At 40.7% G+C, this 24,561-nt stretch overlaps 3 protein-coding genes across 3 annotated transcripts; 1 reads left to right on the top strand and 2 right to left on the bottom strand.

The window, feature by feature from the left end:
- Window positions 1-1,838: 1,838 nt before the first annotated feature.
- LOC311223849 (histone H2B-like) lies at window positions 1,839-2,159 on the bottom strand (the record flags this gene model as incomplete). The annotated part of the gene is made up of 1 exon (XM_084308613.1): window positions 1,839-2,159. The coding sequence occupies one exon, from the start codon at window positions 2,157-2,159 to the stop codon at window positions 1,839-1,841; it is 321 nt and encodes a 106-aa protein (XP_084164739.1).
- A 2,761-nt stretch (window positions 2,160-4,920) lies between these two features.
- LOC311223848 (histone H3.2-like) lies at window positions 4,921-11,963 on the bottom strand (the record flags this gene model as incomplete). The annotated part of the gene is made up of 2 exons (XM_084308612.1): window positions 4,921-5,278; window positions 11,917-11,963. The coding sequence occupies 2 exons, from the start codon at window positions 11,961-11,963 to the stop codon at window positions 4,921-4,923; spliced, it is 405 nt and encodes a 134-aa protein (XP_084164738.1).
- Window positions 11,964-22,167: 10,204 nt separating this feature from the next.
- Window positions 22,168-22,626, top strand: LOC311223847 (histone H1t-like; the record flags this gene model as incomplete). The annotated part of the gene is made up of 1 exon (XM_084308611.1): window positions 22,168-22,626. A coding segment is annotated over one exon (459 nt), but the record flags the coding sequence as incomplete, so codon positions are not given.
- Between the last annotated feature and the right edge of the window lie 1,935 nt (window positions 22,627-24,561).

Genomic DNA, 24,561 nt, shown 5'->3' with positions numbered 1-24,561 from the left:
GCCACCTTGTGGTCATTCATGTTGCCTGCCACTAGGCCGTCATTGTATGCTTTGGTGCGCTCTCTCAGAGCTTCACGGACGGATTTGTCTACCCAGGGTTTTTGATTTGGGTAAACTTTCATTTTGGTAGTGGGGATTGTTTCTTTCACCCTAGTACAAACATAGTCCAGCACTGTCTCCGTGTAGACATTAATGTTATCTGTGTCGCGGAACACATTCCAGTCTGTGTAGTGAAACACTGACCGGATCGTCTCTTCTGACGTCAAATCCCATTTCTGCACCTCTCACGAGACTACGGGAGTACTTTTAATTCTCTGTTTGTACTTTGGTGAAAGAAAAATGGACGCGTGATCTGATTTACCAAAGCCACTATCAGAATGAGCCTTGTAGCCACCTTTAAATTGCGTGTAACAGTGATCTAGGATGTTACCGCCTCTGGTGTTGCAAGTCACATGCTGATAGAAGTCAGGCAATACCTTTCTCAGATTGGCGCTATTGAAATCTCCCAGCACTAAAATGGCGGCGTTAACGTTAGCCACTTGTATTCTATTTACCTCGTTGTGTAGTCTGGAGAGCGCAACCTTGTTGCTGGCTTGCGGTGGAATATACACTCCGATCAGGACGATCGCCGTTAACTCCCTCGGGAGGAAGAAAGGACGACACTTGATGGTTATATATTCCAGTTCTGGGGAGCAGTGGTTGGATAATTCCTTCACGTTAGTTTGATCGCTCCAATTTTTGTTAAACATGAAGGCAATACCTCCTCCACGTTGTTTACCGGACTCTGATGACCGATCCTTGCGATGGATAAAGAAGTGATCCGCTGGTTGAATTGCGTGATCTGGAACCTCCGGTGTGAGCCATGTTTCGGTGAAGCAGAGGACATTGCAGTCCCTAACGTCTCTTTGATATTGAATCCTTGCTCGGATGTCATCCAGTTTATTGTCAATTGATTGTACATTGGCTAGCAATATACTGGGCAGTGGTGTACGGTGGCGTCTGGATCTCAGCCTGTTACGGATCCCAGCCCTCTTTCCTCGTCGTCTTTTCCTGGGCTCTGGGAACAAAGGATCTGGTCCTAATCTCTGGAGAATTTCTTCAGGCCATTGATGCGGTTCGGAAAGCTGATCCAGTGAGTAATCCAGTTGGTAAGTTTCCCGTAATCCAATGTCTATGAGTGACTGACGGTCATATACATTAAATGCACCAACAGTTGGTACGAACAAAACTCTAAAAACTATAAATATTAACAAAAGTAAACACAGTCTCGACGGAGCGAACAGAAAGGCAGCCGGTCGGAGCAGCGCCATCTCTAACCCAACCCCCTCCAATGTACAGTCATTTACCTAGTATGGTTTTGTCAATAGTCCAATGTACAACTTTGTTTGTTTGTACAGTGTCCCCCCCCCCCCCCCCCTCAATGTACAGTTTTGCTTGTATATACAGTGTGCCCCCCCCCCCCCCCCCCAACCACCTCCAATGTAGATTACCCAGTATGGTTGTCAATATCCCAGTGTACCCAACCCCCCCCCACCCAACCTCCTCCAATGTACAGTTTCTACGTCAAATGTATATACTCCCTTTTCCTGACTCCTTCTGTATCACAAACAGTACTGTATTTGCAAATCTGGTATGTCATAAATGTATAGATGTAGCAGTACTGACTATCTGTATGTCATGTATGTCATATATGTCCTGATGAATTGAAAATGGGGGACCCTGATGTAAACAAGACGAAAGTATTTCTCTGGTCTGCATCCCCTTAACAATTGTGTGTATTGAGCTGTACTGTATTGTACCCATTCTGCAATCTGTTAATAAAGTTTTCAATCAATCAATCAATCAAGCTCACCGGGGAGCAGCAGACGCACAGCGGTCTGGATCTCCCTGGAGGTGATAGTGCGGCGCTTGTTGTAGAGAGCCAATTTCGAGGCTTCTCCAGCGATGCGCTCGAAGATGTCGTTAACGAAGGAGTTCATGATCCCCATGGCCTTGGAGGAAACGCCGGTGTCGGGATGAACCTGCTTCAGAACTTTGTAAATATAAATGGCATAACTCTCCTTCCTGGACTTTCTGCGCTTCTTGCCACCCATTGCAGTTGTATTGGTGACGGCTTTCTTGGAGCCCTTCTTGGGCGCTGGCTTGGCTGGTTCAGGCATATTCGACGGCTTATCAGAATCGAATGGTGACGGTTGCTTACGTTTCCTGCCTTATTTATAGGAGGTCGATGCAAATAATACTGCGTGGCTTTACGTGTGTAAAGCTAATAGAACATGCATCTCTCTCATCATGGGTAAAAAGGGAATGATAAGACAATGTAAACATTGACAATATTTTGGTTTATTATAAGGCAGTGCTGGGAAAAGTATTGAGCAAAAGTTCAAATACACTAATAGAATAGTACTGCAAAAAGTCCTCAATTTAAAGTACTTCTCATTTAAATAGTTTCTAATCAAGTAAAAATATACATACAAGTATTAAAGTATCCTAGACCTACACTATATATATAATCAAAAGTAAAGATATTTCTTGAATAAAAGTAAACATGTGCTTAAGACTTTATATTGATCCAGTCTCCTGGTTGTACCACAACATCCAGGTCAACTAACTGGAGACTAGTTTAAACTAGTCTCAACATTGTAACCACCATGTTATAAACAGATGATTATGACTATTGATGTTTGTGCTGTCATGAACACAACTCCCCAATGTTAGCCTCCTCTCTCCATTGACTTCCATGGTGAAATTGAACACGGAAAAGTCACTGCAATTGCACTTAGTCAAGAAGGCAAATCAAAAACTATTTGTTTACACTAGCAAAGTCTCACCATCAATGTTTCAAATACATATCTAAATTTTTCTTTCAACAATATCTTACTGTCTCCCAATCTGGTCCCTCACAACAAAGGCCATTACAGAACCCATAGCAAGACTTTACAATAGCGCTTATACAATTCATGGTAAATGTCCACCCTGTACTCACCACTGAACTGCACTCTCACACTCCTCTGCTACAACTTTTCAGAACTACACAAAAAATCTAGCCACTAAATTATATTTTATGTTCAGAAATAACTCTTCCCCAACACTCACAGCTTTACTCCCAAGACACAATACAAGTCAAGAACACATCACCAGATCAATCTCACATGCACTCATTCCAGTACCGGCTTACAAAAATAAGTATGGAATAAGATCATTTTTCCACACAAACACTAACATTTGGAACGAGATCCCATTCCACATCAGAGCAATAACCTCCATCTCACAATTTCAAACAGGCCTACAAACAGCATCTGATGTGTTTGCCTGTGTGCCCTCCCATAAAAGTGATTGTTGTTAACATGTATCTATGTCTATCTACCCTCTGTACAGCACTTTGGTTGACACATGTCATGTTAAATGTGCTATATAAATAAATCTGATTGATTGATTGATTGATTTATTGATAGAACACATCTGTAATCATTGATCTGACTCTTTCATATAGGTCTTAATCTGGTTGATACTGTCGATTTGTATTGACTGCTATGACTGTATGTTTGTCCTTGCTGTCCACAATGACTATAATGCAATGTCTTTGTCAGGATTATATGATTGTATGTAGTGCAACTGCCTATTTGTTTTGTATTTAAATTATTGTTTCATGTGCTGCAGAACAGAAACCTGTTGAAAAACTGTTTGTAACTGAGTCAGGACAGTTTAAATGTACATTGTGAAATGTCTCTTTTTTTAACCATTTCCTGTATAAATAAAGTAAAATAAAAAAATAAATAAATAAATATTAAATCGTATGTGAATTTACCTCAAAACTATTTAAATACCTTTAATTGTCCACATACAAACATACTCTTATTCTAAATTTGGAATGTAAGAGATGGTCTTGTCACTATAGTCTTACATGTGAAGTGTTGATTAAAAATATATAATATATAAACTGTATGTTAGCAATGTACAATAACACTGTACACACCGTATACACTGTTTTTGGACTATATTACACATAAAACGTATGTGTTAACAATACCGACCAGGTTTTAGTGCCTCGCAAAGTGCAGATATGAAGTGTTCCCCTTTTTGTATGCATTTAGGGGGTTTTGTTCTTCATCAACGATAAAGTTCTCTCCACGTTTGATATATTGGCCATTCAGACTGTAATTGTGATGGGGAATATGCTTATATTTTTGGTATCATAACCGATTAGGCCAACAATGACTTGTGTTAATTAAGCAATATCACAGCTATATTTATATTTCGGCCCTGCGTCTTGCTGACAGCCCTGTGATATAATAACAGCATGTCACGAAGTGAGCTATTACTTTTATAAAACGGTTACCAAGTAGCCTAATATGAAAGTAAGATTTACACTTACATTTATTAATACATAAATGTTCAAAATAAAATTGACTCATTCTCATTTAGCCTGTAGAGGGCAGAAGAGTTTCAGCCATGAGTTTGTTCTGCTTTACTCTCTTCTTGACACAGGGCTTTCATCGAATTACATTCCAAAACTCTGTTGTACTCCCCAAGATGTTAAACTATTTTATATTTTAGAACTCGAGGGATGATTATTATCAACCGATTTAGTCTAGTTCTACATGTGCCATTTAGGAGTTATATACTCACAACTATAGTGAGGGCATGCATGTACTTTGTACACCAACTCATTGTATTACACTGATACAGGAATTAGATCACCATGTATGTGTCCCTTTAAAATAAATAATACACTAATACCGCGTACACATTGAATAACAGCCTGGAATAACACATTTTAAACGACGAGACTCGTTTAAAAAAATAAAATATTAAAGAATGAGTTATATATATAATACACAATTGAATAAGGAATATACTTTCATAGTTATTGAGGTGGCTCTTAAAAGAGCCTTTTGGTAGTGAATATACGAGGAGTCTTATTTAAGCGCGCTCTCCACGGATGCGGCGGGCCAGCTGGATGTCTTTGGGCATGATGGTCACCCTCTTGGCGTGGATCGCGCACAGGTTGGTGTCCTCAAACAGACCGACCAGGTAAGCCTCACTAGCCTCCTGAAGAGCCATGACGGCGGAACTCTGGAAGCGCAGATCGGTCTTGAAGTCCTGCACGATTTCTCTCACCAGGCGCTGGAAAGGCAACTTGCGTATCAGCAGTTCGGTGGACTTCTGATAACGACGGATCTCTCTCAGAGCCACGGTACCGGGCCTGTAACGATGGGGCTTCTTAACACCACCAGTAGCCGGGGCGCTTTTACGAGCAGCCTTGGTAGCAAGTTGCTTCCTAGGAGCTTTTCGGTCCGTGTACGTTTTGATAGTTCGTTTTTCGTTTCAAAAGGAAAAACGAAAAAACGAAAAAAAACGGAAATACGAGGTGTTTCCTATTTCCGTTTGAAACCAAAATCGAAAAACTGAAATACGGGCCTGTTTTTCGTATTTTGGTGTCAGAATCAAATGAAAAAAAGGAGTCAATAATGGGCCGTGTACGTTTTGATAGTTCGTTTTTCGTTTTTGATGTGAAGAATGGAGAACGGAACCACGTGACAAGTACATTTTTCAATGTAAAAGCCATGCACGATCTAACGTTAACAAATATGTATAACGTTATGAATAAATACATAAATACATGCATACAGATCTATACCAGGGTAACGTTATGATACATACATTTTTTTTTGTGCATTTCATTTAGACATGATATTTTATGTGAAGTAATAGCCTAATAATATGGAAATAGCCTGTGTGGTCTGTATCCTAGTTCAGTGCAGTGGTCGGCAATAGGCGGCTCGCAGAACGAAATAGGTCCGCCAGCAATAATATCTGCCGATCAGATTCTTTTGAGAATATGATTTGTGATGAAGACTCGCTTTATTGTATCGGAATCGGGAGACTTAGGTAAAGTTAGAAAGATATTCACAGATTCGAATTTCCGCGTCAATAATTCTTAAGCGAAATGTTTTTAAAACACAAAGGACACCTCTTTCCTATCGTAGTAAGGTAGACAATGAGCTACAACCTTACTTTCACCTAAACGAGGCGAGCCGGCCTCGGAGCTGTACATTTAATAACTAATGATATAAATTGATCTATATGTGCAGTCGGCCTTGACGAGGCAAGTGCGCAGCCAGGGACCGTCTAAAAAGTGCAACACCGAAAAGAGGCACTGCAAAAAGATTGATTGATTGATTGATTGATTGATTGATTGAAAAGTTTATTAACAGATTGCAGAATGGGTACAGTACAGTACAGCTCAATACATACAATTGTTAATTGTTAATCTTTCCTGTGACAAAATGGCATCCAATGTAATAAAAAAAGTCAACCAACGAACACGATTCTTGTACCGGATCTCCTCACTGGTAAACAAGAATACCCTGAAGACCCTAGCAGGAGCACTCATTCAAGGGTACTACGACTATGCTTGCACCTCATGGTACCAAAGCACCTCAAAGGCGCTAAAAACAAAATTACAAACATCTCAAAACAAACTGGTCAGACTACTGCTTGACCTTACTCCTAGAACCCACCTCACCCCTGCCCACTTTGACAACCTAGGATGGCTTAGAGTAGACGACAGAGTACAGCAACTTGCAATGGGCCTGGTCTACAAGATACACTACACGACCAAGGTACCCATGTACATGACAAAATACTTCCCAAAGGTCAGTGAATACCACGATCACAACACCAGAGGGAGCTCCACAAATCATGTTAAACCCAGATTCGGCTCAAACAAGGGACTAAACACGTTTCGCAATTATGCCACATCAATGTGGAACGCCCTACCCAAAGCTGTAAAGGAATGTGAATCACTACCCACTTTCAAAAACACTCTCAAAAAACACCTAAGGGAGACTGCAACTCGAAACTGGCCCCTGTAAATGTCCGAACACAACCCCCTCCAATGTACAGTAAATTACCAAGTATGGTCTTGTCAATAATCCAATGTACAGTGTTGTTTGTACAGTTGTACAGTGTCCCCCACCCACCCCTCCTACCCAACCCCCCCCCCCCCCCCACTCCTACCCAAACCCCCCCCCCCCCCCCCCCCCCACTCCTACCCAACCCCCCCCCCCCCCCACCCACCCAACCACCTCCAATGTACAGTCCCCCCCCACCCCCACCTACCCAATCCAATGTACAGTTTCTACGCCTAATGTATATACTCTTTTCTTTCTGGACTCTTTTTGTATCACAAACAGTACTGTAATTGCAAATCTGGTATGTCATAAATGTATAGATGTAGCAGTACTGTCTATCTGTATGTCATGTATGTCATATATGTTACGATGAATTGAAAATGGGGGACCCTGATGTAAACAAGACGAAAGTCTTTCTCTGGTCTGCATCCCCTTAACAATTGTATGTATTGAGCTGTACTGTACTGTACCCATTCTGCAATCTGTTAATAAAGTTTTCATTCATTCATTCATTCATTCATGCAGACCAGATAAAGACTTTCGTCTTGTTTACATCAGGGTCCCCCATTTTCAATTCATCATAACATATATGACATACATGACATACAGATAGACAGTACTGCTACATCTATACATTTATGACATATCAGATTTGCAAATACAGTACTGTTTGTGATACAAAGATTTCCAGAAAAAGAGTGTATATACATTTGGCGTAGAAACTGTACATTGGAGGAGGTTGGGTGGGTGGAGTGGGGTTGGGTGGGTGAGGGGCCGGGCTGTACATTGGAGGTGGGGGGGGGGGGGGGGGTATTGTTGGGTAGGGGACACACACACATTTTACACTGTACATTGGAATACTGACAAAGCCTTACTTGGTCATTTACTGTACAACTAGGTTAGGACATTTGTAGGGGCCAGTTTCGAATTGCAGTCTCACGTAGGTGTTTTTTGGGAGTGTTTTTGAAAGTGGGGAGTGATTCACATTCCTTTACAGCTTTAGGTAGGGCGTTCCACATTGATGTGGCATAATTGCGAAACGTGTTTAGTCCCTTGTTTGAGCCGAATCTGGGTTTTACATGATTTGTGGAGCTCCCTCTGGTGTTGTGATCGTGGTATTCACTGACCTTTGGGAAGTATTTTGACATGTACATGGGTACCTTGGTCGCATAGTGTATCTTGTAGACCAGGCCCATTGCAAGTTGCTGTACTCTGTCGTCTACTCTAAGCCAGTGTTTCTCAACTGGTGGGTCGCGACCCAAAAGTGGGTCGCGGGGACATTTTGAGTGGGTCGCGGATGTGATTTTTATTTATTTTTTTAATAACTTTCTTTTACCCACTACCTATCTTTGTGAAAGTGGCTTCTCAGCTCTGGTCCAGCTGAAGACAAAGCAGAGGAACAGATTGGACATTGAGCATGACCTCAGAGTTGCTTTGTCTACCATCACCCCAGACTTTGAGACTCTTGTCAGGAGCAAACATCCCCATTTATCCCATTAGTTCCCTGGGATGTTAAGCTAAGAAGGACATATATGACATACACAACATACAGATAGACAGTACTGCTACATCTAGACATTTATGACATACCAGATGTTCAAATTTGAGTACTGTTTGTGATACCAAAAGAGTCCAGAAAAGAGAGTATATATACATTTGACGTAGAAACTGTACATTGGAGGAGGTTGGGTGGGGGGGGGGGAATTGTACATTGGAGGTGGTTGGGTGGGGGGGGGGGGGGGGGGGGGGGAACTGTACAACTGTACAATCAAAACTGTAAATAAATACTGTAAATAAGTTTGAATGTTGATAACTGATAACATGTTGTTCAATGTTTTTTTTGTTCAACATATGCATACAGTATACATGGAGTGTATATAAATAAATCCATGGTTAAAAGCAACAGTTTTGTTCCCTGAATTCTGAGTTTATTTGATAGCGATATATTGGTGTATTGAAATACCTTACCCCAGAAATCTTACATAAAAATGTTATGATAGAGTATAAAAATATGCTCACCATATGCATACAGTATACATGGAGTGAGTAGTGAGGTCATATAAAATGATTCTGTAGTGGGAGCATTCTTTGATAGCGATACATATATGTATTAACAATTAGATTAAAAACAACTACTCTACTGAATTCTGCTGACAGCGCTCCTGTGCTTGCGCACGCATGCGCATGACCCACAATCGTTCACTACAATATTCTGCCACAAAAAAGTTATTAAAAAAAAAAAAATCACATCCGCGACCCACTCAAAATGGCCCCGCGACCCACTTTTGGGTCGCGACCCACCAGTTGAGAAACACTGGCTTAGAGTAGACGACAGAGTACAGCAACTTGCAATGGGCCTGGTCTACAAGATACACTACGCGACCAAGGTACCCATGTACATGTCAAAATACTTCCCAAAGGTCAGTGAATACCACGATCACAACACCAGAGGGAGCTCCACAAATCATGTAAAACCCAGATTCGGCTCAAACAAGGGACTAAACACGTTTCGCAATTATGCCACATCAATGTGGAACGCCCTACCTAAAGCTGTAAAGGAATGTGAATCACTACCCACTTTCAAAAACACTCTCAAAAAACACCTACGTGAGACTGCAATTCGAAACTGGCCCCTGTAAATGTCCTAACCTAGTTGTACAGTAAATGACCAAGTAAGGCTTTGTCAGTATTCCAATGTACAGTGTAAAATGTGTGTGTGTCCCCTACCCAACCCCACCCCCCGCCCCCCACCTCCAATGTACAGCCCTCACCCACCCAACCCCACCCCACTCCACCCAACCTCCTCCAATGTACAGTTTCTACGCCAAATGTATATACACTCTTTTTCTGGAAATTTTTGTATCACAAACAGTACTGTATTTGCAAATCTGATATGTCATAAATGTATAGATGTAGCAGTACTGTCTATCTGTATGTCATGTATGTCATATATGTTATGATGAATTGAAAATGGGGGACCCTGATGTAAACAAGACGAAAGTCTTTCTCTGGTCTGCATCCCCTTAACAATTGTATGTATTGAGCTGTACTGTACTGTACCCATTCTGCAATCTGTTAATAAACTTTCAATCAATCAATCAATCAATCAATCAATCAATCAATCAATCAATCCTCTTTTCGGTGTTGCACTTTTTAGACGGTCCCTGGCTGCGCACTTGCCTCGTCAAGGCCGACTGCACATATAGATCAATTTATTATTAGTAGGGATGCTCGATATTGGCTTTTTTACCGATACCGATATTCCGATATTGTCCAACTCTTAATTTCCGATACCGATATCAACCGATATCAACCGATACCGATATATGCAGGGTTTCCCCCCCCAAAAAACTGAATAATTTCAGGTAACTAATAATTTCACTGGATATATATATAACAAATATTGTTATTGTTTTTTTTCTTTTTTAAACCGATACCGATATTTTCCGATATCACATTTTACTGCCGATATCGGCCGATAATATCGGTCGGCCGATAATATCGGACATCCCTAATTATTAGGCTTGTTCAAGATGGATTTCGGTTTGCCTCGACTAGTAGACGAGAGTAGCCGAGTGAAGCCTGTAAATATCCTAACCCAACCCCCTCCAATGTACAGTCATTTACCTAGTATGGTTTTGTCAATAGTTCAATGTACAATTGTGTTTGTTTGTACAGTGTCTCCTCCCCCCCCCCCCTCAATGTACAGTGTTACTTGTTTATACAGTGTGCCTCCCGCCCCCCCCCCCCCCCCCAACCACCTCCAATGTAAATTACCCAGTATGGTTGTCAATATCCCAATGTACCCAACCCCCCCCACCCAACCTCCTCCAATGTACAGTTTCTACGTCAAATGTATATACTCCCTTTTCTTGACTCCTTCTGTATCACAAACAGTACTGTATTTGCAAATCTGGTATGTCATAAATGTATAGATGTAGCAGTACTGACTATCTGTATGTCATGTATGTCATATATGTCTATATGAATTGAAAATGGGGGACCCTGATGGAAACAAGACAAACGTCTTTCTCAGGTCTGCATCCCCTTAACAATTGTATGTATTGAGCCGTACTGTATTGTACCCATTCTGCAATCTGTTAAATAAAGTTTTCATTCATTCATTCATTCAGCCGGGGGAGGAGTTAAGAGGGCGGACACTGCCGATTTCACGAGAGCCTCTCGCCTAGTCCCGCGCGGCAGATACGCTTTCACGTCACCACACGCACATTACACACCTGTCCAGCTCATTATAATGCGATGGCCGTGTGCAAAATTAGATCAGATTCAAATGTACAGCACACCATATACTGCTATAGTGGAATATACTATTCATATACCATAATGTATACCATCTTGTTGCGCGCTCCTGGCCGCACGCACACACAACACACTGCTGTATGTGTGTGTGTGTGTGTGTGTGTCTGACAGCTTGAAGTTTATCATGATGATATGATGATAAATTGATAACGCATAACATAATAAAGTTTTCAATCAATCAAACGTCTCATAACTCCCTGGCTGTCACGTGGCTGGTGACTGACAACCTTTCTGAGCCAATAGGCGCTTTGCCCGACCGTAGCAAGTCGCTTCCCAGCCGGGAGCAGCCGGCTGAGAGGTACTGTGGAGCCTCGCTCTGAAGGCTGTGCGCGGCTCGCTCCCGCGGGAGTTCCGCGCCTCGCCTCGTCAGACTTTCAGAGCAAATCGGACAACATTCTAACCGTCATGCAACGCGCTTGGCGAGGCCGTAGTAAAACCTGCGCTGATCTGCGTCCGCCTATCCCATCTTGAACAAGCCTATTATTAGTTATTAAATGTACAGCTCCGAGGCCGGCTCGCCTCGTTTAGGTGAAAGTAAGGTTGTAGCTCATTGTCTACCTTACTACGATAGGAAAGAGGTGTCCTTTGTGTTTTAAAAACATTTCGCTTAAGAATTATTGACGCGGAAATTCGAATCTGTGAATATCTTTCTAACTTTACCTAAGTCAAAACGTACACGGACCCTTTTCCTCCAGTGGATTTACGAGCAGTCTGCTTGGTTCTAGCCATTGTGCTACTTCGGTTAATTCTTTCTAAGATAGAAGGAAATAATGTAACACAATACTACAAAACATGGCTTTATATTGTCGGTTCAGTGGGGGCGCGTCTTATGCTGATTGGTCTATGGTCTGTGTACGTTTTGATAGTTCGTTTTTCGTTTCAAAAGGAAAAACGAAAAAAACGAAAAAAAACGGAAATACGAGGTGTTTCCTATTTCCGTTTGAAACGAAACTCTAAAAAATGGGGAAAAACTGAAATACGGACCTGTTTTTCGTATTTTGGTATCAGAATCAAATGAAAAAAACGAGTCAATAATGGGCCGTGTACGTTTTGATAGTTCGTTTTTTGTTTTTGATGTGAAGAATGGAGAACGGAACCACGTGACAAGTACATTTTTCAATGTAAAAGCCATGCACAATCTAACGTGAACGAATATGTATAACGTTATGAATAAATACATGCATACAGATCTATACCAGGGCAACGTTATGATACATACATTTTTTGTTTTGTGCATTTCATTTAGACATTATATTTATTGTCTGTGTGATTGAAAACTTTATTAACAGATTGCAGAATGGGTACAATACAGTACAGCTCAGGGGATGCAGACCACAATAAGCCGTGACATGGTCGACAAATCATATTGATTTGCAGTAGGCAGGCTTTTTATTTGATCAACAGAAAAATAATCGTAACTATACATTATAATCTAGGTATTTTGGCGCATTAGTAGCCTCCGGTATTTCATCAGTGCAATACATATGCCTAATTTCTATGCGCAATTTGTACACATCCATCGTTACTATTCTGTGTATTCTAACGTGCAGTAAAATATTACATGGACTTTGTTAACTGTGTAAATACACGTACACTACAGTAAAGTGTGGAAAAACATACAATCTAAAACTACTTACAGAAACTGACCAGCAGGTGTCGCACTGTCAATTATTATTATTATTATTATTATTATTATGCCACATAATTATGGCATCACTCACCCAAATGTGCTTTCTTTTTCCTCAGAAATGTCATAATGTAGGCTATTTGGTCTAAAGACTGAGTTTCATACAGATCTATACCAGGGTAACGTTATGATACATACATTTTTTATTGTATAATGTATTGTATGGTTTTGTTTTACAGTGAGAAGGCTAGGAGCCCTGTTCCCTCAGTTGAGTTTCGATCAGAATCTGCTGTCACAGGAACTCGCCGTATACCAGACCGAGCAGCTCCCCCAAGAAGACAGAATCGACAGATTTTGGGGCCTTCTAGGCAAGGACTTGAAGTTCAGTGAGCTGGCGAGACTTATGAAGGCTCTGTTATGCATTCCACACAGCAATGCCAGCTCTGAAAGGGTATTCAGTATGGTGAAGAAGATTGTCACAGAAAACAGACTGGCATTGGACAACAGTACTGTTTGTGCTTTACTGTCATGCAAGATCAATCACACTGGTCCAGCTGACAAATACACTCCTTCTCAGAAGGTGTTGAAAAATGCGAAGTCTGCAACGTATATCTACAACAGGTCCCTGGCTGATGCAAGAGCCCCCGCGCATGAAGTATCAGTCTAATTAGATTAGATTAAAATGTATTGTCATTATACAGTACAACGAAGACATTTGGCATCCAACCAGAGTGCAAATGTAACAGTAAAGTGCAATAGTAATATTTGCATTTTTTTACTTTCTATTGAGGACCTCGTAAAGTTCAAAGTCAATTATGTTCTGCAGCCATATCTGGTTAATTTATGTAAATTCATGTTATTGTTATGGTGTTTTTGCTATTGAAAGTATGTGCAATGTTGAATAAATTGTTCATTACTAGGGAGAATAAATACATGAGATCTCCCTAGAATTGGGAGAGTATCTTCCAAAGGCATACAGCACAGTGGAAACTCAGTCTTTAGACCAAATAGCCTACATTATGAAATGTCTGAGGAAAAAGAAAGCACATTTGGGTGAGTGATGCCATAATTATGTGGCATATAATAATAATTGACAGTGCAACACCTGCTGGTCAGTTTCTGTAAGTAGTTTTAGATTGTATGTTTTTCCACACTTTACTGTAGTGTACGTGTATTTACACAGTTAACAAAGTCCATGTAATATTTTACTGCACGTTAGAATACACAGAAGTAACGATGGACGTGTACAAATTGCGCATAGAAATTAGGCATATGTATTGCACTGATGAAATACCGGAGGCTACTAATGCGCCAAAATACCTAGATTATATTACGATTATTTTTCTGTTGATCAAATAAAAAGCCTGCCTACTGCAAATCAATATGATTTGTCGACCATGTCACGGCTTATTGTGGTCTGCATCCCCTGAGCTGTACTGTATTGTACCCATTCTGCAATCTGTTAATAAAGTTTTCAATCACACGGACAATAAATATAATGTCTAAATGAAATGCACAAAACAAAAAAATTATGTATCATAACGTTACCCTGGTATAGATCTGTATGCATGTATTTATTCATAACGTTATACATATTCGTTCACGTTAGATTGTGCATGGCTTTTACATTGAAAAATGTACTTGTCACGTGGTTCCGTTCTCCATTCTTCACATCAAAAACGAAAAACGAACTATCAAAACGTACACGGCCCATTATTGACTTGTTTTTTTCATTTGATTCTGATACCAAAATACGAAAAACAGGTCCGTATTTCAGTTTTTCCCTGTTTTTTCGAGTTTGGTTTCAAACGGAAATTGGAAACACCTCGTATTTCCGTTTTTTTCCGTTTTTTTCGTTTTTCCTTTTGAAACGAAAAACGAACTATCAAAACGTACACGGTCCGTGTCATTCAGTTAAAAAAAAGCATTGCAAAATCATCACAGTAGAAAAAAAAGATTGCACATCGGCGGAAAATATTGCACATGAACCATTATTGCATTATTGCACATGTCCCAACATCTGTCATATTGCACATACAAGTATAAATTATAGTGAGGTGGGTTGTAGATGTGGTGGCAACAATAGGGGGCGGGGGGGGGGGGTGATTGTTCAGTTCAGTGATGTGTGAATGTATCTGAGAACGTATTTGAACACACTTGACGACCTGAGCTATTGTTATGCAAGGTAGCCAGGTGGGTACTTAGCGAGTTGGCGCATCAGTCGAGTGCAGCGCATTCCTCATGAGGTTTGGTGTGAACGATGGTCTGACTCAGGCAGAGCACCGTTCACACCAAACCTGTGAATGTGATTGCCATGAATTGTTATGCTTATGCAAGGTAATAATAATAATAATAATAATGGATTGGATGTATATAGTGCTCTTCGTGACACCCCAGAGACCCCAGAGCGCAGCTACATGACATGTATGAAAGGTGCTTTATAAATACTTACTTACTTACTTACTTACTTACAGAGTCCATTATTAGTTCATACACAGTCATACCGGTGGTGGTAAGCTACAATTGCAGCCAGAGCTGCCGGTCCGTGTACGTTTTGATAGTTCGTTTTTCGTTTCAAAAGGAAAAACGAAAAAACGAAAAAAAACGGAAATACGAGGTGTTTCCTATTTCCGTTTGAAACCAAAATCGAAAAAACGGGGAAAAACTGAAATACGGAGCTGTTTTTCGTATTTTGGTATCAGAATCAAATGAAAAAAATGAGTCAATAATGGGCTGTGTACGTTTTGATAGTTCGTTTTTCGTTTTTGATGTGAAGAATGGAGAACGGAACCACGTGACAAGTACATTTTTCAATCCAGATAGACTCTGTCCAAAGGTATGGTTTCTCACCTACCTTGACGTGATCTATTTGGAGATATCCACGGCACGTGTTATAGGGGTTAGGGAATCTGATATCGTAATTTGGTTGGCTACAGTGGCAAAGTTGAGGGAACGCATATAAGTTTGGAAATGTTTGTTTAGATTCTTGTTTTTTTTTTTTTTTTTTGCTGAGTGATGTATTGTGATGTATTATGAGTGTGACTCATGTTGAGGTCCTGGGGTGAGCGGGGGGAGGGGGGGGGGGGGAAGAGAACGAGCGAGTGTCCATGTTAGGATGATCACTGTACAGTTGTATCAGTAGTTGTCTTGTCATGTGGTGTTGAGTAAGTCTTTTTATGTATTGTTGTTGTTGTATTGTGATATGTTTTGTTTCATGTTGGAAAAAAGAAAAGAAAATAAAAATATTTGATCAAAAAAAAAAGTACATTTTTCAATGTAAAAGCCATGCACGATCTAACGTTAACGAATATGTATAACGTTATGAATAAATACATGCATACAGATCTATACCAGGGTAACGTTATGATACATACATTTTATGTTTTGTGCATTTCATTTCTAGACATGATATTTTATGTGAAGTAATAGCCTAATAATATGGAAATAGCCTGTGTCTGTGGTCTGTCCCAAGCAGTGTTGTCTAAACGCACGTTATACAGATATCCTAGTTCAGTGCAGTGGTCGGCAATAGGCGGCTCGCAGACCGAAATAGGTCCGCCAGCAATAATATCTGCCGATCAGATTATTTTGAGAATATGATTTGTGATGAAGACTCGCTTTATTGTATCGGAATCGGGAGACTTAGGTAAAGTTAGAAAGATATTCACAGATTCGAATTTCCGCGTCAATAATTCTTAAGCGAAATGTTTTTAAAACACAAAGGACGTCACCTCTTTCCTATCGTAGTAAGGTAGACAATGAGCTACAACCTTACTTTCACCTAAACGAGGCGAGCCGGCCTCGGAGCTGTACATTTAATAATAATAATAATAATAATTGATCTATATGTGCAGTCGGCCTTGACGAGGCAAGTGCGCAGCCAGGGATCGTCTAAAAAGTGCAACACCGAAAAGAGGCACTGCAAAAAGATTCAATAACTTCACGTCATACAGTGTATAGTGTCACCAAAATCACTGCACACATCATCAATGGTATCCTATTGGTTATACAGTACTACAACACTTAGATTTGAAAACAATGCTTTTTCATAATTCTGGGGATTTTGTATTGGAAAAAAACATTAAATATCTTCACTCTTATAGAGTGTAGTGTCACCAAACTCACTGCACACACATCAATGTTATCCTACTGGTTATCCTCGTAGAAGGGGTGGGGGAGGGATTCTCCAGGATAGTGTAGTGATATGCAGTAGGTAGTGCATGTCTCGATAACACAGATAGCAGCCAGCTTCCTTCTCATCCCCCTCTCTGTCATCACCTCTAGTCTGACCAGCTCGACTCCCACCACAGAGCTCAGCTTGTTCAGTTTGTTGAACGAATGAATGAATGAATGAAAACTTTATTTAACAGATTGCAGAATGGGTACAATACAGTACGGCTCAATACACACAATTGTTAAGGGGATGCAGACCAGAGAAAGACATTGTCTTGTTTACATCATGTGTCCCTTGAGTTGATGTAGCGCCCCCAGCATAGAAGAGGACGCTGGCCACTACAGACTAGAATGACTGCAGCATTCTATTGGACACATTGAAGGACCGGCCCACAGCAAAAAGACCAGTGTTGAATTAACTCCCAGAGTTGATTTCAACACTTTTTCAGGGTTTATATAGCTCCAATTAACACTTGTAAAATAGTTAAACATTTAACACTATGCCAGTTCCTTCTTTAACTCCAAAACAGAGTTAAAGTAACACTAAGGGGATTAGATAAATAACACTGCTCCAAGTTACATTTTTACTATTTGGGAGTGTTAATTGTACTCCCTAAAGTGTCAAGTTATCAACTATTTTTTATGAATTTTATATACGTATATAAGAATGAATTCCATAAACAAAATCATTTTCAAAAATAACCATCTGTGTGCAAGCCAGTGCCGGTTCTAGACCCTTTTTAGGGGGGCTGAATGTAATATTAGCCCCCCTAAGATAAAAAATATTATTATTATTATAATTTTTTTTGTAATTACATTTTTTTATGTTTTATTCTTGTTTTATTATTATTATTATTATTATTATTATTATTATTATTATTATTATTATTATTATTATTATTATTATTATTATTATTATTATTATTATTATTATTATTATTATTATTATTATTATTATTATTACAGACATAGATTGCCGGTAGTAGCCTGTTGACCTCATTGGTCAACTATAAAAAAAATAAAAAAAAAATATTCAAAGATGTTGGTAATGTGAATGAATGAATGAAAACTTTATTTAACAGATTGCAGAATGGGTACAATACAGTACGGCTCAATACATACAATTGTCATGTCAAGTCCCAGTCCGACATTCAACACAAGACGTGGAAGCAGATGTAGCTAGCAACCTACTGTAACTGATATTAGTAACTAGTAACTAGTTTAGTAATAGTGCATTTGCCAGTGCTGATGGGGAACAAGACAAGTATGTTGAAAACGTTAGCTAGCACTATATAAAATTACTGACTATTCTGACAGGGAACGTTGTAAAATTGGTCATTAGTTCCATGGTGTTGGTGTGAGGTGCGTTGCTCATGGGACGGGGTTGCACACCGGGCAACCAAGCTTTTGTGAGCAGAAGCGCGTGCATGCAAGCAAGCGCTGCACTCGACTCGTCGCGTGTACCTGGCTACCTTGGGGGGCAGTGGGGCGGCGTGGCTCAGGGGTAGAGCGGGTCGTCCAATGATCGAAGGGTTGGTGGTTCGAATCCCGCTCAAGCCCATGTCCATCCCACTGCCGTTGTGTCCTTGGGCAAGACACTTAACCTACTTGCCTCGTATGAATGTGTATGCATGTGAATGAATGTTGGTGGTGGTCGGAGGGGCCGTAGCCGATGATTATTCGCCACGCTTCCGCGAGTCTGCCTCAGGGCAGCTCTGGCTGCAATTGTAGCTTACCACCACCGGTATGACTGTGTATGAACGAATAATGGACTCTGTAAGTAAGTAAGTAAGTAAGTAAGTAAGTATTTATAAAGCACCTTTCATACATGTCATGTAGCTGCGCTCTGGGGTCTCTGGGGTGTCACGAAGAGCACTATATACATCCAATCCATTATTATTATTATTATTATTATTATTATTATTACCTTGCATAAGCATAACAATTCATGGCAATCACATTCACAGGTTTGGTGTGAACGGTGCTCTGCCTGAGTCAGACCATCGTTCACACCAAACCTCATGAGGAATGCGCTGCACTCGACTGATGCGCCAACTCGCTAAGTACCCACCTGGCTACCTTGCATAACAATAGCTCAGGTCGTCAAGTGTGTTCAAATACGTTCTCAGATACATTCACACATCACTGAACTGAACAATCACCCCCCCCCCCCCGCCCCCTATTGTTGCCACCACATCTACAACCCACCTCACTATAATTTATACTTGTATGTGCAATATGACAGATGTTGGGACATGTGCAATAATGCAATAATGGTTCATGTGCAATATTTTCCGCCGATGTGCAATCTTTTTTTTCTACTGTGATGATTTTGCAATGCTTTTTTTTAACTGAATTTGGTGGTACTACAGTGTACAAGAGTGAACTATTTTATACTATTTTCCTCAATCAAAAATCCCCCAAATTATGAAAAAGGATATATATATATATATATTTTTTTTTAATCTAAGTGTTGTAGTATAACCAATAGGATAACATTGATCTGTTAAGTGAGTTTGGTGACACTACACTCTGAGTGAAGATATTTAATGTTTTTTTCCAATACAAAATCCCCAGAATTATGAAAAAGCATTTTTTTCAAATCTAAGTGTTGTAGTATAACCAATAGGATACCATTGATGATGTGTGCAGTGATTTTGGTGACACTATACACTGTATGACGTGAAGCTAAAAGCAATTGGTTTTGATAGTTTATCAGTGAGCTGGATACAATCCTACCTGGAGGGGAGGGAACAGATGGTGGAGGTAAACGGTACCCTATCCCCCCCCCTCACAGTGAGCTGTGGTGTTCCACAAGGAAGCATACTAGGATCGCTACTATTCCTAATTTATGCAAATGACATGTCGTCAGCTTGTGACTGCAACTTGTTCCTGTTTGCGGACAACTCAGCCCTGCTGGTCTCTGACAAGAACAAGTTACAGGTTGAAAAAGCCCTCAGCTCGGAACTAGGCAAAATCTGCATATGGCTCGCCGACAACAAACTATCATTACACATGGGCAAAACAGAGTCCATTCTCTTCGGTTCAAATAACAAACTCAGCAAGACCGACGGCTTCTCGGTTACAGTGGGTGACAATATTATCACAAGGAAAGATGAAATTAACTACCTGGATTCCATCCTAGAGGCTAATCTTTCCTGTGACAAAATGGCATCCAATGTAATAAAAAAAAGTCAACCAACGAATGCGATTCTTGTACCGGATCTCCTCTCTGGTAAACAAGAATACCCTGAAGACTCTAGCAGGAGAACTCATTCAAGGGTACTACGACTATGCTTGCACCTCATGGTACCAAAGCACCTCAAAGGCACTAAAAAACAAATTACAAACATCTCAAAACAAGCTAGTCAGACTACTGCTTGACCTGACTCCTAGAACCCACCTCACCCCTGCCCACTTTGACAACCTAGGATGGCTTAGAGTAGACGACAGAGTACAGCAACTTGCAATGGGCCTGGTCTACAAGATACACTACGTGACCAAGGTACCCATGTACATGTCAAAATACTTCCCAAAGGTCAGTGAATACCACCATCACAACACCAGAGGGAGCTCCACAAATCATGTAAAACCCAGATTCGGCTCAAACAAGGGACTAAACACGTTTCGCAAATTATGCCACATCAATGTGGAACGCCCTACCTAAAGCTGTAAAGGAATGTGAATCACTACCCACTTTCAAAAACACTCTCAAAAAACACCTACGTGAGACTGCAATTCGAAACTGGCCCCTACAAATGTCCTAACCTAGTTGTACAGTAAATGACCAAGTAAGGCTTTGTCAGTATTCCAATGTACAGTGTAAAATGTGTGTGTGTCCCCTACCCAACCCCCCCCCCCCCCCCCCCCCACCTCCAATGTACAGCCCTCACCCACCCGACCCCACCCCACCCACCCAACCTCCTCCAATGTACAGTTTCTACGCCAAATGTATATACACTCTTTTTCTGGACATTTTTGTATCACAAACAGTACTGTATTTGCAAATCTGATATGTCATAAATGTATAGATGTAGCAGTACTGTCTATCTGTATGTCATGTATGTCATATATGTTATGATGAATTGAAAATGGGGGACCCTGATGTAAACAAGACGAAAGTCTTTCTCTGGTCTGCATCCCCTTAACAATTGTATGTATTGAGCTGTACTGTACTGTACCCATTCTGCAATCTGTTAATAAACTTTTCAATCAATCAATCAATCTTTTTGCAGTGCCTCTTTTCGGTGTTGCACTTTTTAGACGATCCCTGGCTGCGCACTTGCCTCGTCAAGGCCGACTGCACATATAGATCAATTATTAATATTATTATTAAATGTACAGCTCCGAGGCCGGCTCGCCTCGTTTAGGTGAAAGTAAGGTTGTACTGTCTACCTTACTACGATAGGAAAGAGGTGTCCTTTGTGTTTTAAAAACATTTCGCTTAAGAATTATTGACGCGGAAATTCGAATCTGTGAATATCTTTCTAACTTTACCTAAGTCTCCCGATTCCGATACAATAAAGCAAGTCTTCATCACAAATCATATTCTCAAAATAATCTGATCGGCAGATATTATTGCTGGCGGACCTATTTCGGTCTGCGAGCCGCCTATTGCCGACCACTGCACTGAACTAGGATATCTGTATAACGTGCGTTTAGACAACACTGCTTAAGTTGGGACAGACCACAGACACAGGCTATTTCCATATTACTTCACATAAAATATCATGTCTAGAAATGAAATGCACAAAACAAAAAATGTATGTATCATAACGTTACCCTGGTATAGATCTGTATGCATGTATTTATGTATTTATTCATAACGTTATACATATTCGTTAACGTTAGATCGTGCATGGCTTTTACATTGAAAAATGTACTTGTCACGTGGTTCCGTTCTCCATTCTTCACATCAAAAACGAAAAACGAACTATCAAAACGTACACGGCCCATTATTGACTCATTTTTTTCATTTGATTCTGATACCAAAATACGAAAAACAGCTCCGTATTTCAGTTTTTCCCTGTTTTTTCGATTTTGGTTTCAAACGGAAATAGGAAACACCTCGTATTTCCGTTTTTTTTTTCGTTTTTTCGTTTTTCCTTTTGAAACGAAAAACGAACTATCAAAACGTACACGGACCCTCTGGCTGCCGGTGGCTACGACGTGGAGAAGAATAATTCACGTGTGAAGACCGCTGTGAAGAGCTTGGTGTTAAAGGGCACTCTTGTCCAGCTCAAGGGTACCGGTGCCTCCGGCTCCTTCAAAATCAACAAGGCTGAAGCCAAGAAGCCCGTCAAGAAAGCAGCTAAGAAAGCGCCAGTGAAGAAACCTGCTGCGGCTAAGAAGGCTGTGGCTAAAAAGCCTGCCGCTAAGAAGTCTCCAAAGAAGCCTGCAGTCAAATCCAAGAGCCCCAAGAAGGTGGCAGCTAAGAGCCCCAAGAAGGTGGCAGCTAAGAGCCCCAAGAAGGTGGCAGCCAAGAGCCCCAAGAAGGCAGTGAAGAAGCCTGCAGCCAAGAAAGCCCCCGCGAAGAAGGCTGCCAAGCCCAAAGCAGCGAAGCCCACAAGGACAGCAGCCAAGAGGAAGTGAATGTCTTAAGCTTTACTGTCTAAAACACACAAAAGGCTCTTTTTAGAGCCAACCACTACTATCCCTGAAATGGCACATTCCCTCGTATAAATGCATTGTTTAATAGTGGATAGAAGCAAATCTAAGTCACATGTTTGTGTCCTGGATAAATTGCAGCAGCACCCGTTAAGTAGAGCTGTTCAGTTACTGCATCATTTGATTCATATTCTGGAAGATGAGTCGATTCCAGTCCAGAAGAATAAAACATAATTTAGATACACTTAAATCTAAATACAATGTGATGTAACATTGAATGTAATTATGTTCCTGTTATTAATATCAGTCTAGAAGATACTGCTATACATACCAGAACATTTTATATGGACTGCTGCCTTTTAATTGCATTGAGCATTAATGAACAACACAAATATTCAATGTCCCCAATGGTATTCAAACTAATTTACTCCCAATAACTCAAACTAAATGAATGTGTGCAAAACTGTTTTAGGATGTTAGTGAGATAATGTGCAAAATACATTTCTTCGTTTCCCCTTTAAAATTCCAACCTTGTTTATACAAAAACTACAGCTAGTTTCAATGTCAATGTTATATCTAGAAAAGCATCTTTTAACAGGCAGCATTGCTGCATTATTTTGAATAACTGATTTAGTCCAGAACTCCAAGTTCAAGTTCAAGTTCAAGTTCTTTAATAGTTGTCATACAGAAGTACAGAATACTTTCATACAAAATGCTTCTTACTGTTACGCTCCAGAGACTGTGCTAGACAAGATAGTATCAAATAACATAATAACATAATATAGCATGAATTTAGAAGAAGAAAATGAGGTCACAGTGTTCGGTATAGACATATGTACAATGTTCTGAGTTACCATATAATATACAATACACAATACTATGCAGTGTACTAATGTACAGTACTATCTAGTGCAAAGCAGAAATGGGATGAGGTACAATTTTAGGTACAATTTACAGTAAGTTTACAGTAAGGTACAATTTACAGTAAGGTGTACGAGTTGTAGTGTAATCCTTCATCCATAAATATAAAGTGTGGGGAGTGGGTGCTACAGTGTGTTTGTTTAAAGTGGGTGTGTGCTATAAGTGTGTGGAGTGGGTGCTACAGTGTGTTTGTTTAAAGTGAGTGTGTGCGTGTGGATGTGTGTGCTATGTGCGTTTGGTGGTTGTTGTTGTGTAGTGTTCATTCATTGTTCGTTTAGCAGCCTGATGGCCTGGGGATAGAAGCTTCTTCTGAGTCTTTCTGTGCTCGCCTTGAGACTCCTGTATCGCTTGCCTGACCGCAGCAGTTCAAAGAGGCAGTTGTTCGGGTGACTGGAGTCTTTAATGATTCTCTTAGCCTTGCCCTTGCAACGCTTGTAGTAAATGTTCTGGAGGGTGGGGAGCCCCCCTCCAATTGTGCGTTCGGCTGAACGTGTCACTCTTTGTAGTCTGCTTTGGTCTTGTGCAGTGCTATTCCCAAACCAGGAGGTGATGTTGCCGGTCAAGATGCTCTCTATTGTACATGAGTAGAAGTTCTTAAGGATCTTCTGGCTGACTTGGAACTTCCTTAGGCGCCTGAGGAAGTAGAGGCGTTGTCGTGCCTTCTTCACAACACTGTTAATGTGTGTGGTCCATGTCAAGTCCTCGGATATGTAGGCTCCGAGGTACTTAAAGCTTTTGACTCTCTCAACCGGTGCCCCGTCGATGCTGAGGGGGCTGTAGTCCTTGACCCCCGACCTCCTGAAGTCCACAATCATCTCCTTTGTTTTGCTGACGTTCAGGGAGAGGCTGTTTTCCTGGCACCATCCCGCCAGGACCTTGACCTCTTCCAGGTAGGCCCTCTCGTCGTTGGCAGAGATCAGGCCCACCACCACTGTGTCGTCAGCAAATTTGACGATTGTATTGCTACTCCGCTGAGCCACACAGTCGTGTGTGTACAGG

The sequence above is a fragment of the Notolepis coatsorum genome, assembly GCF_963971535.1.
Source record: "Notolepis coatsorum genome assembly, chromosome: 2".
In the NCBI taxonomy this organism is placed as follows: domain Eukaryota; kingdom Metazoa; phylum Chordata; class Actinopteri; order Aulopiformes; family Paralepididae; genus Notolepis; species Notolepis coatsorum.
Note: the sequence above shows the minus strand (reverse complement) of the source record. Positions and strands in the feature narration are given on the sequence as shown.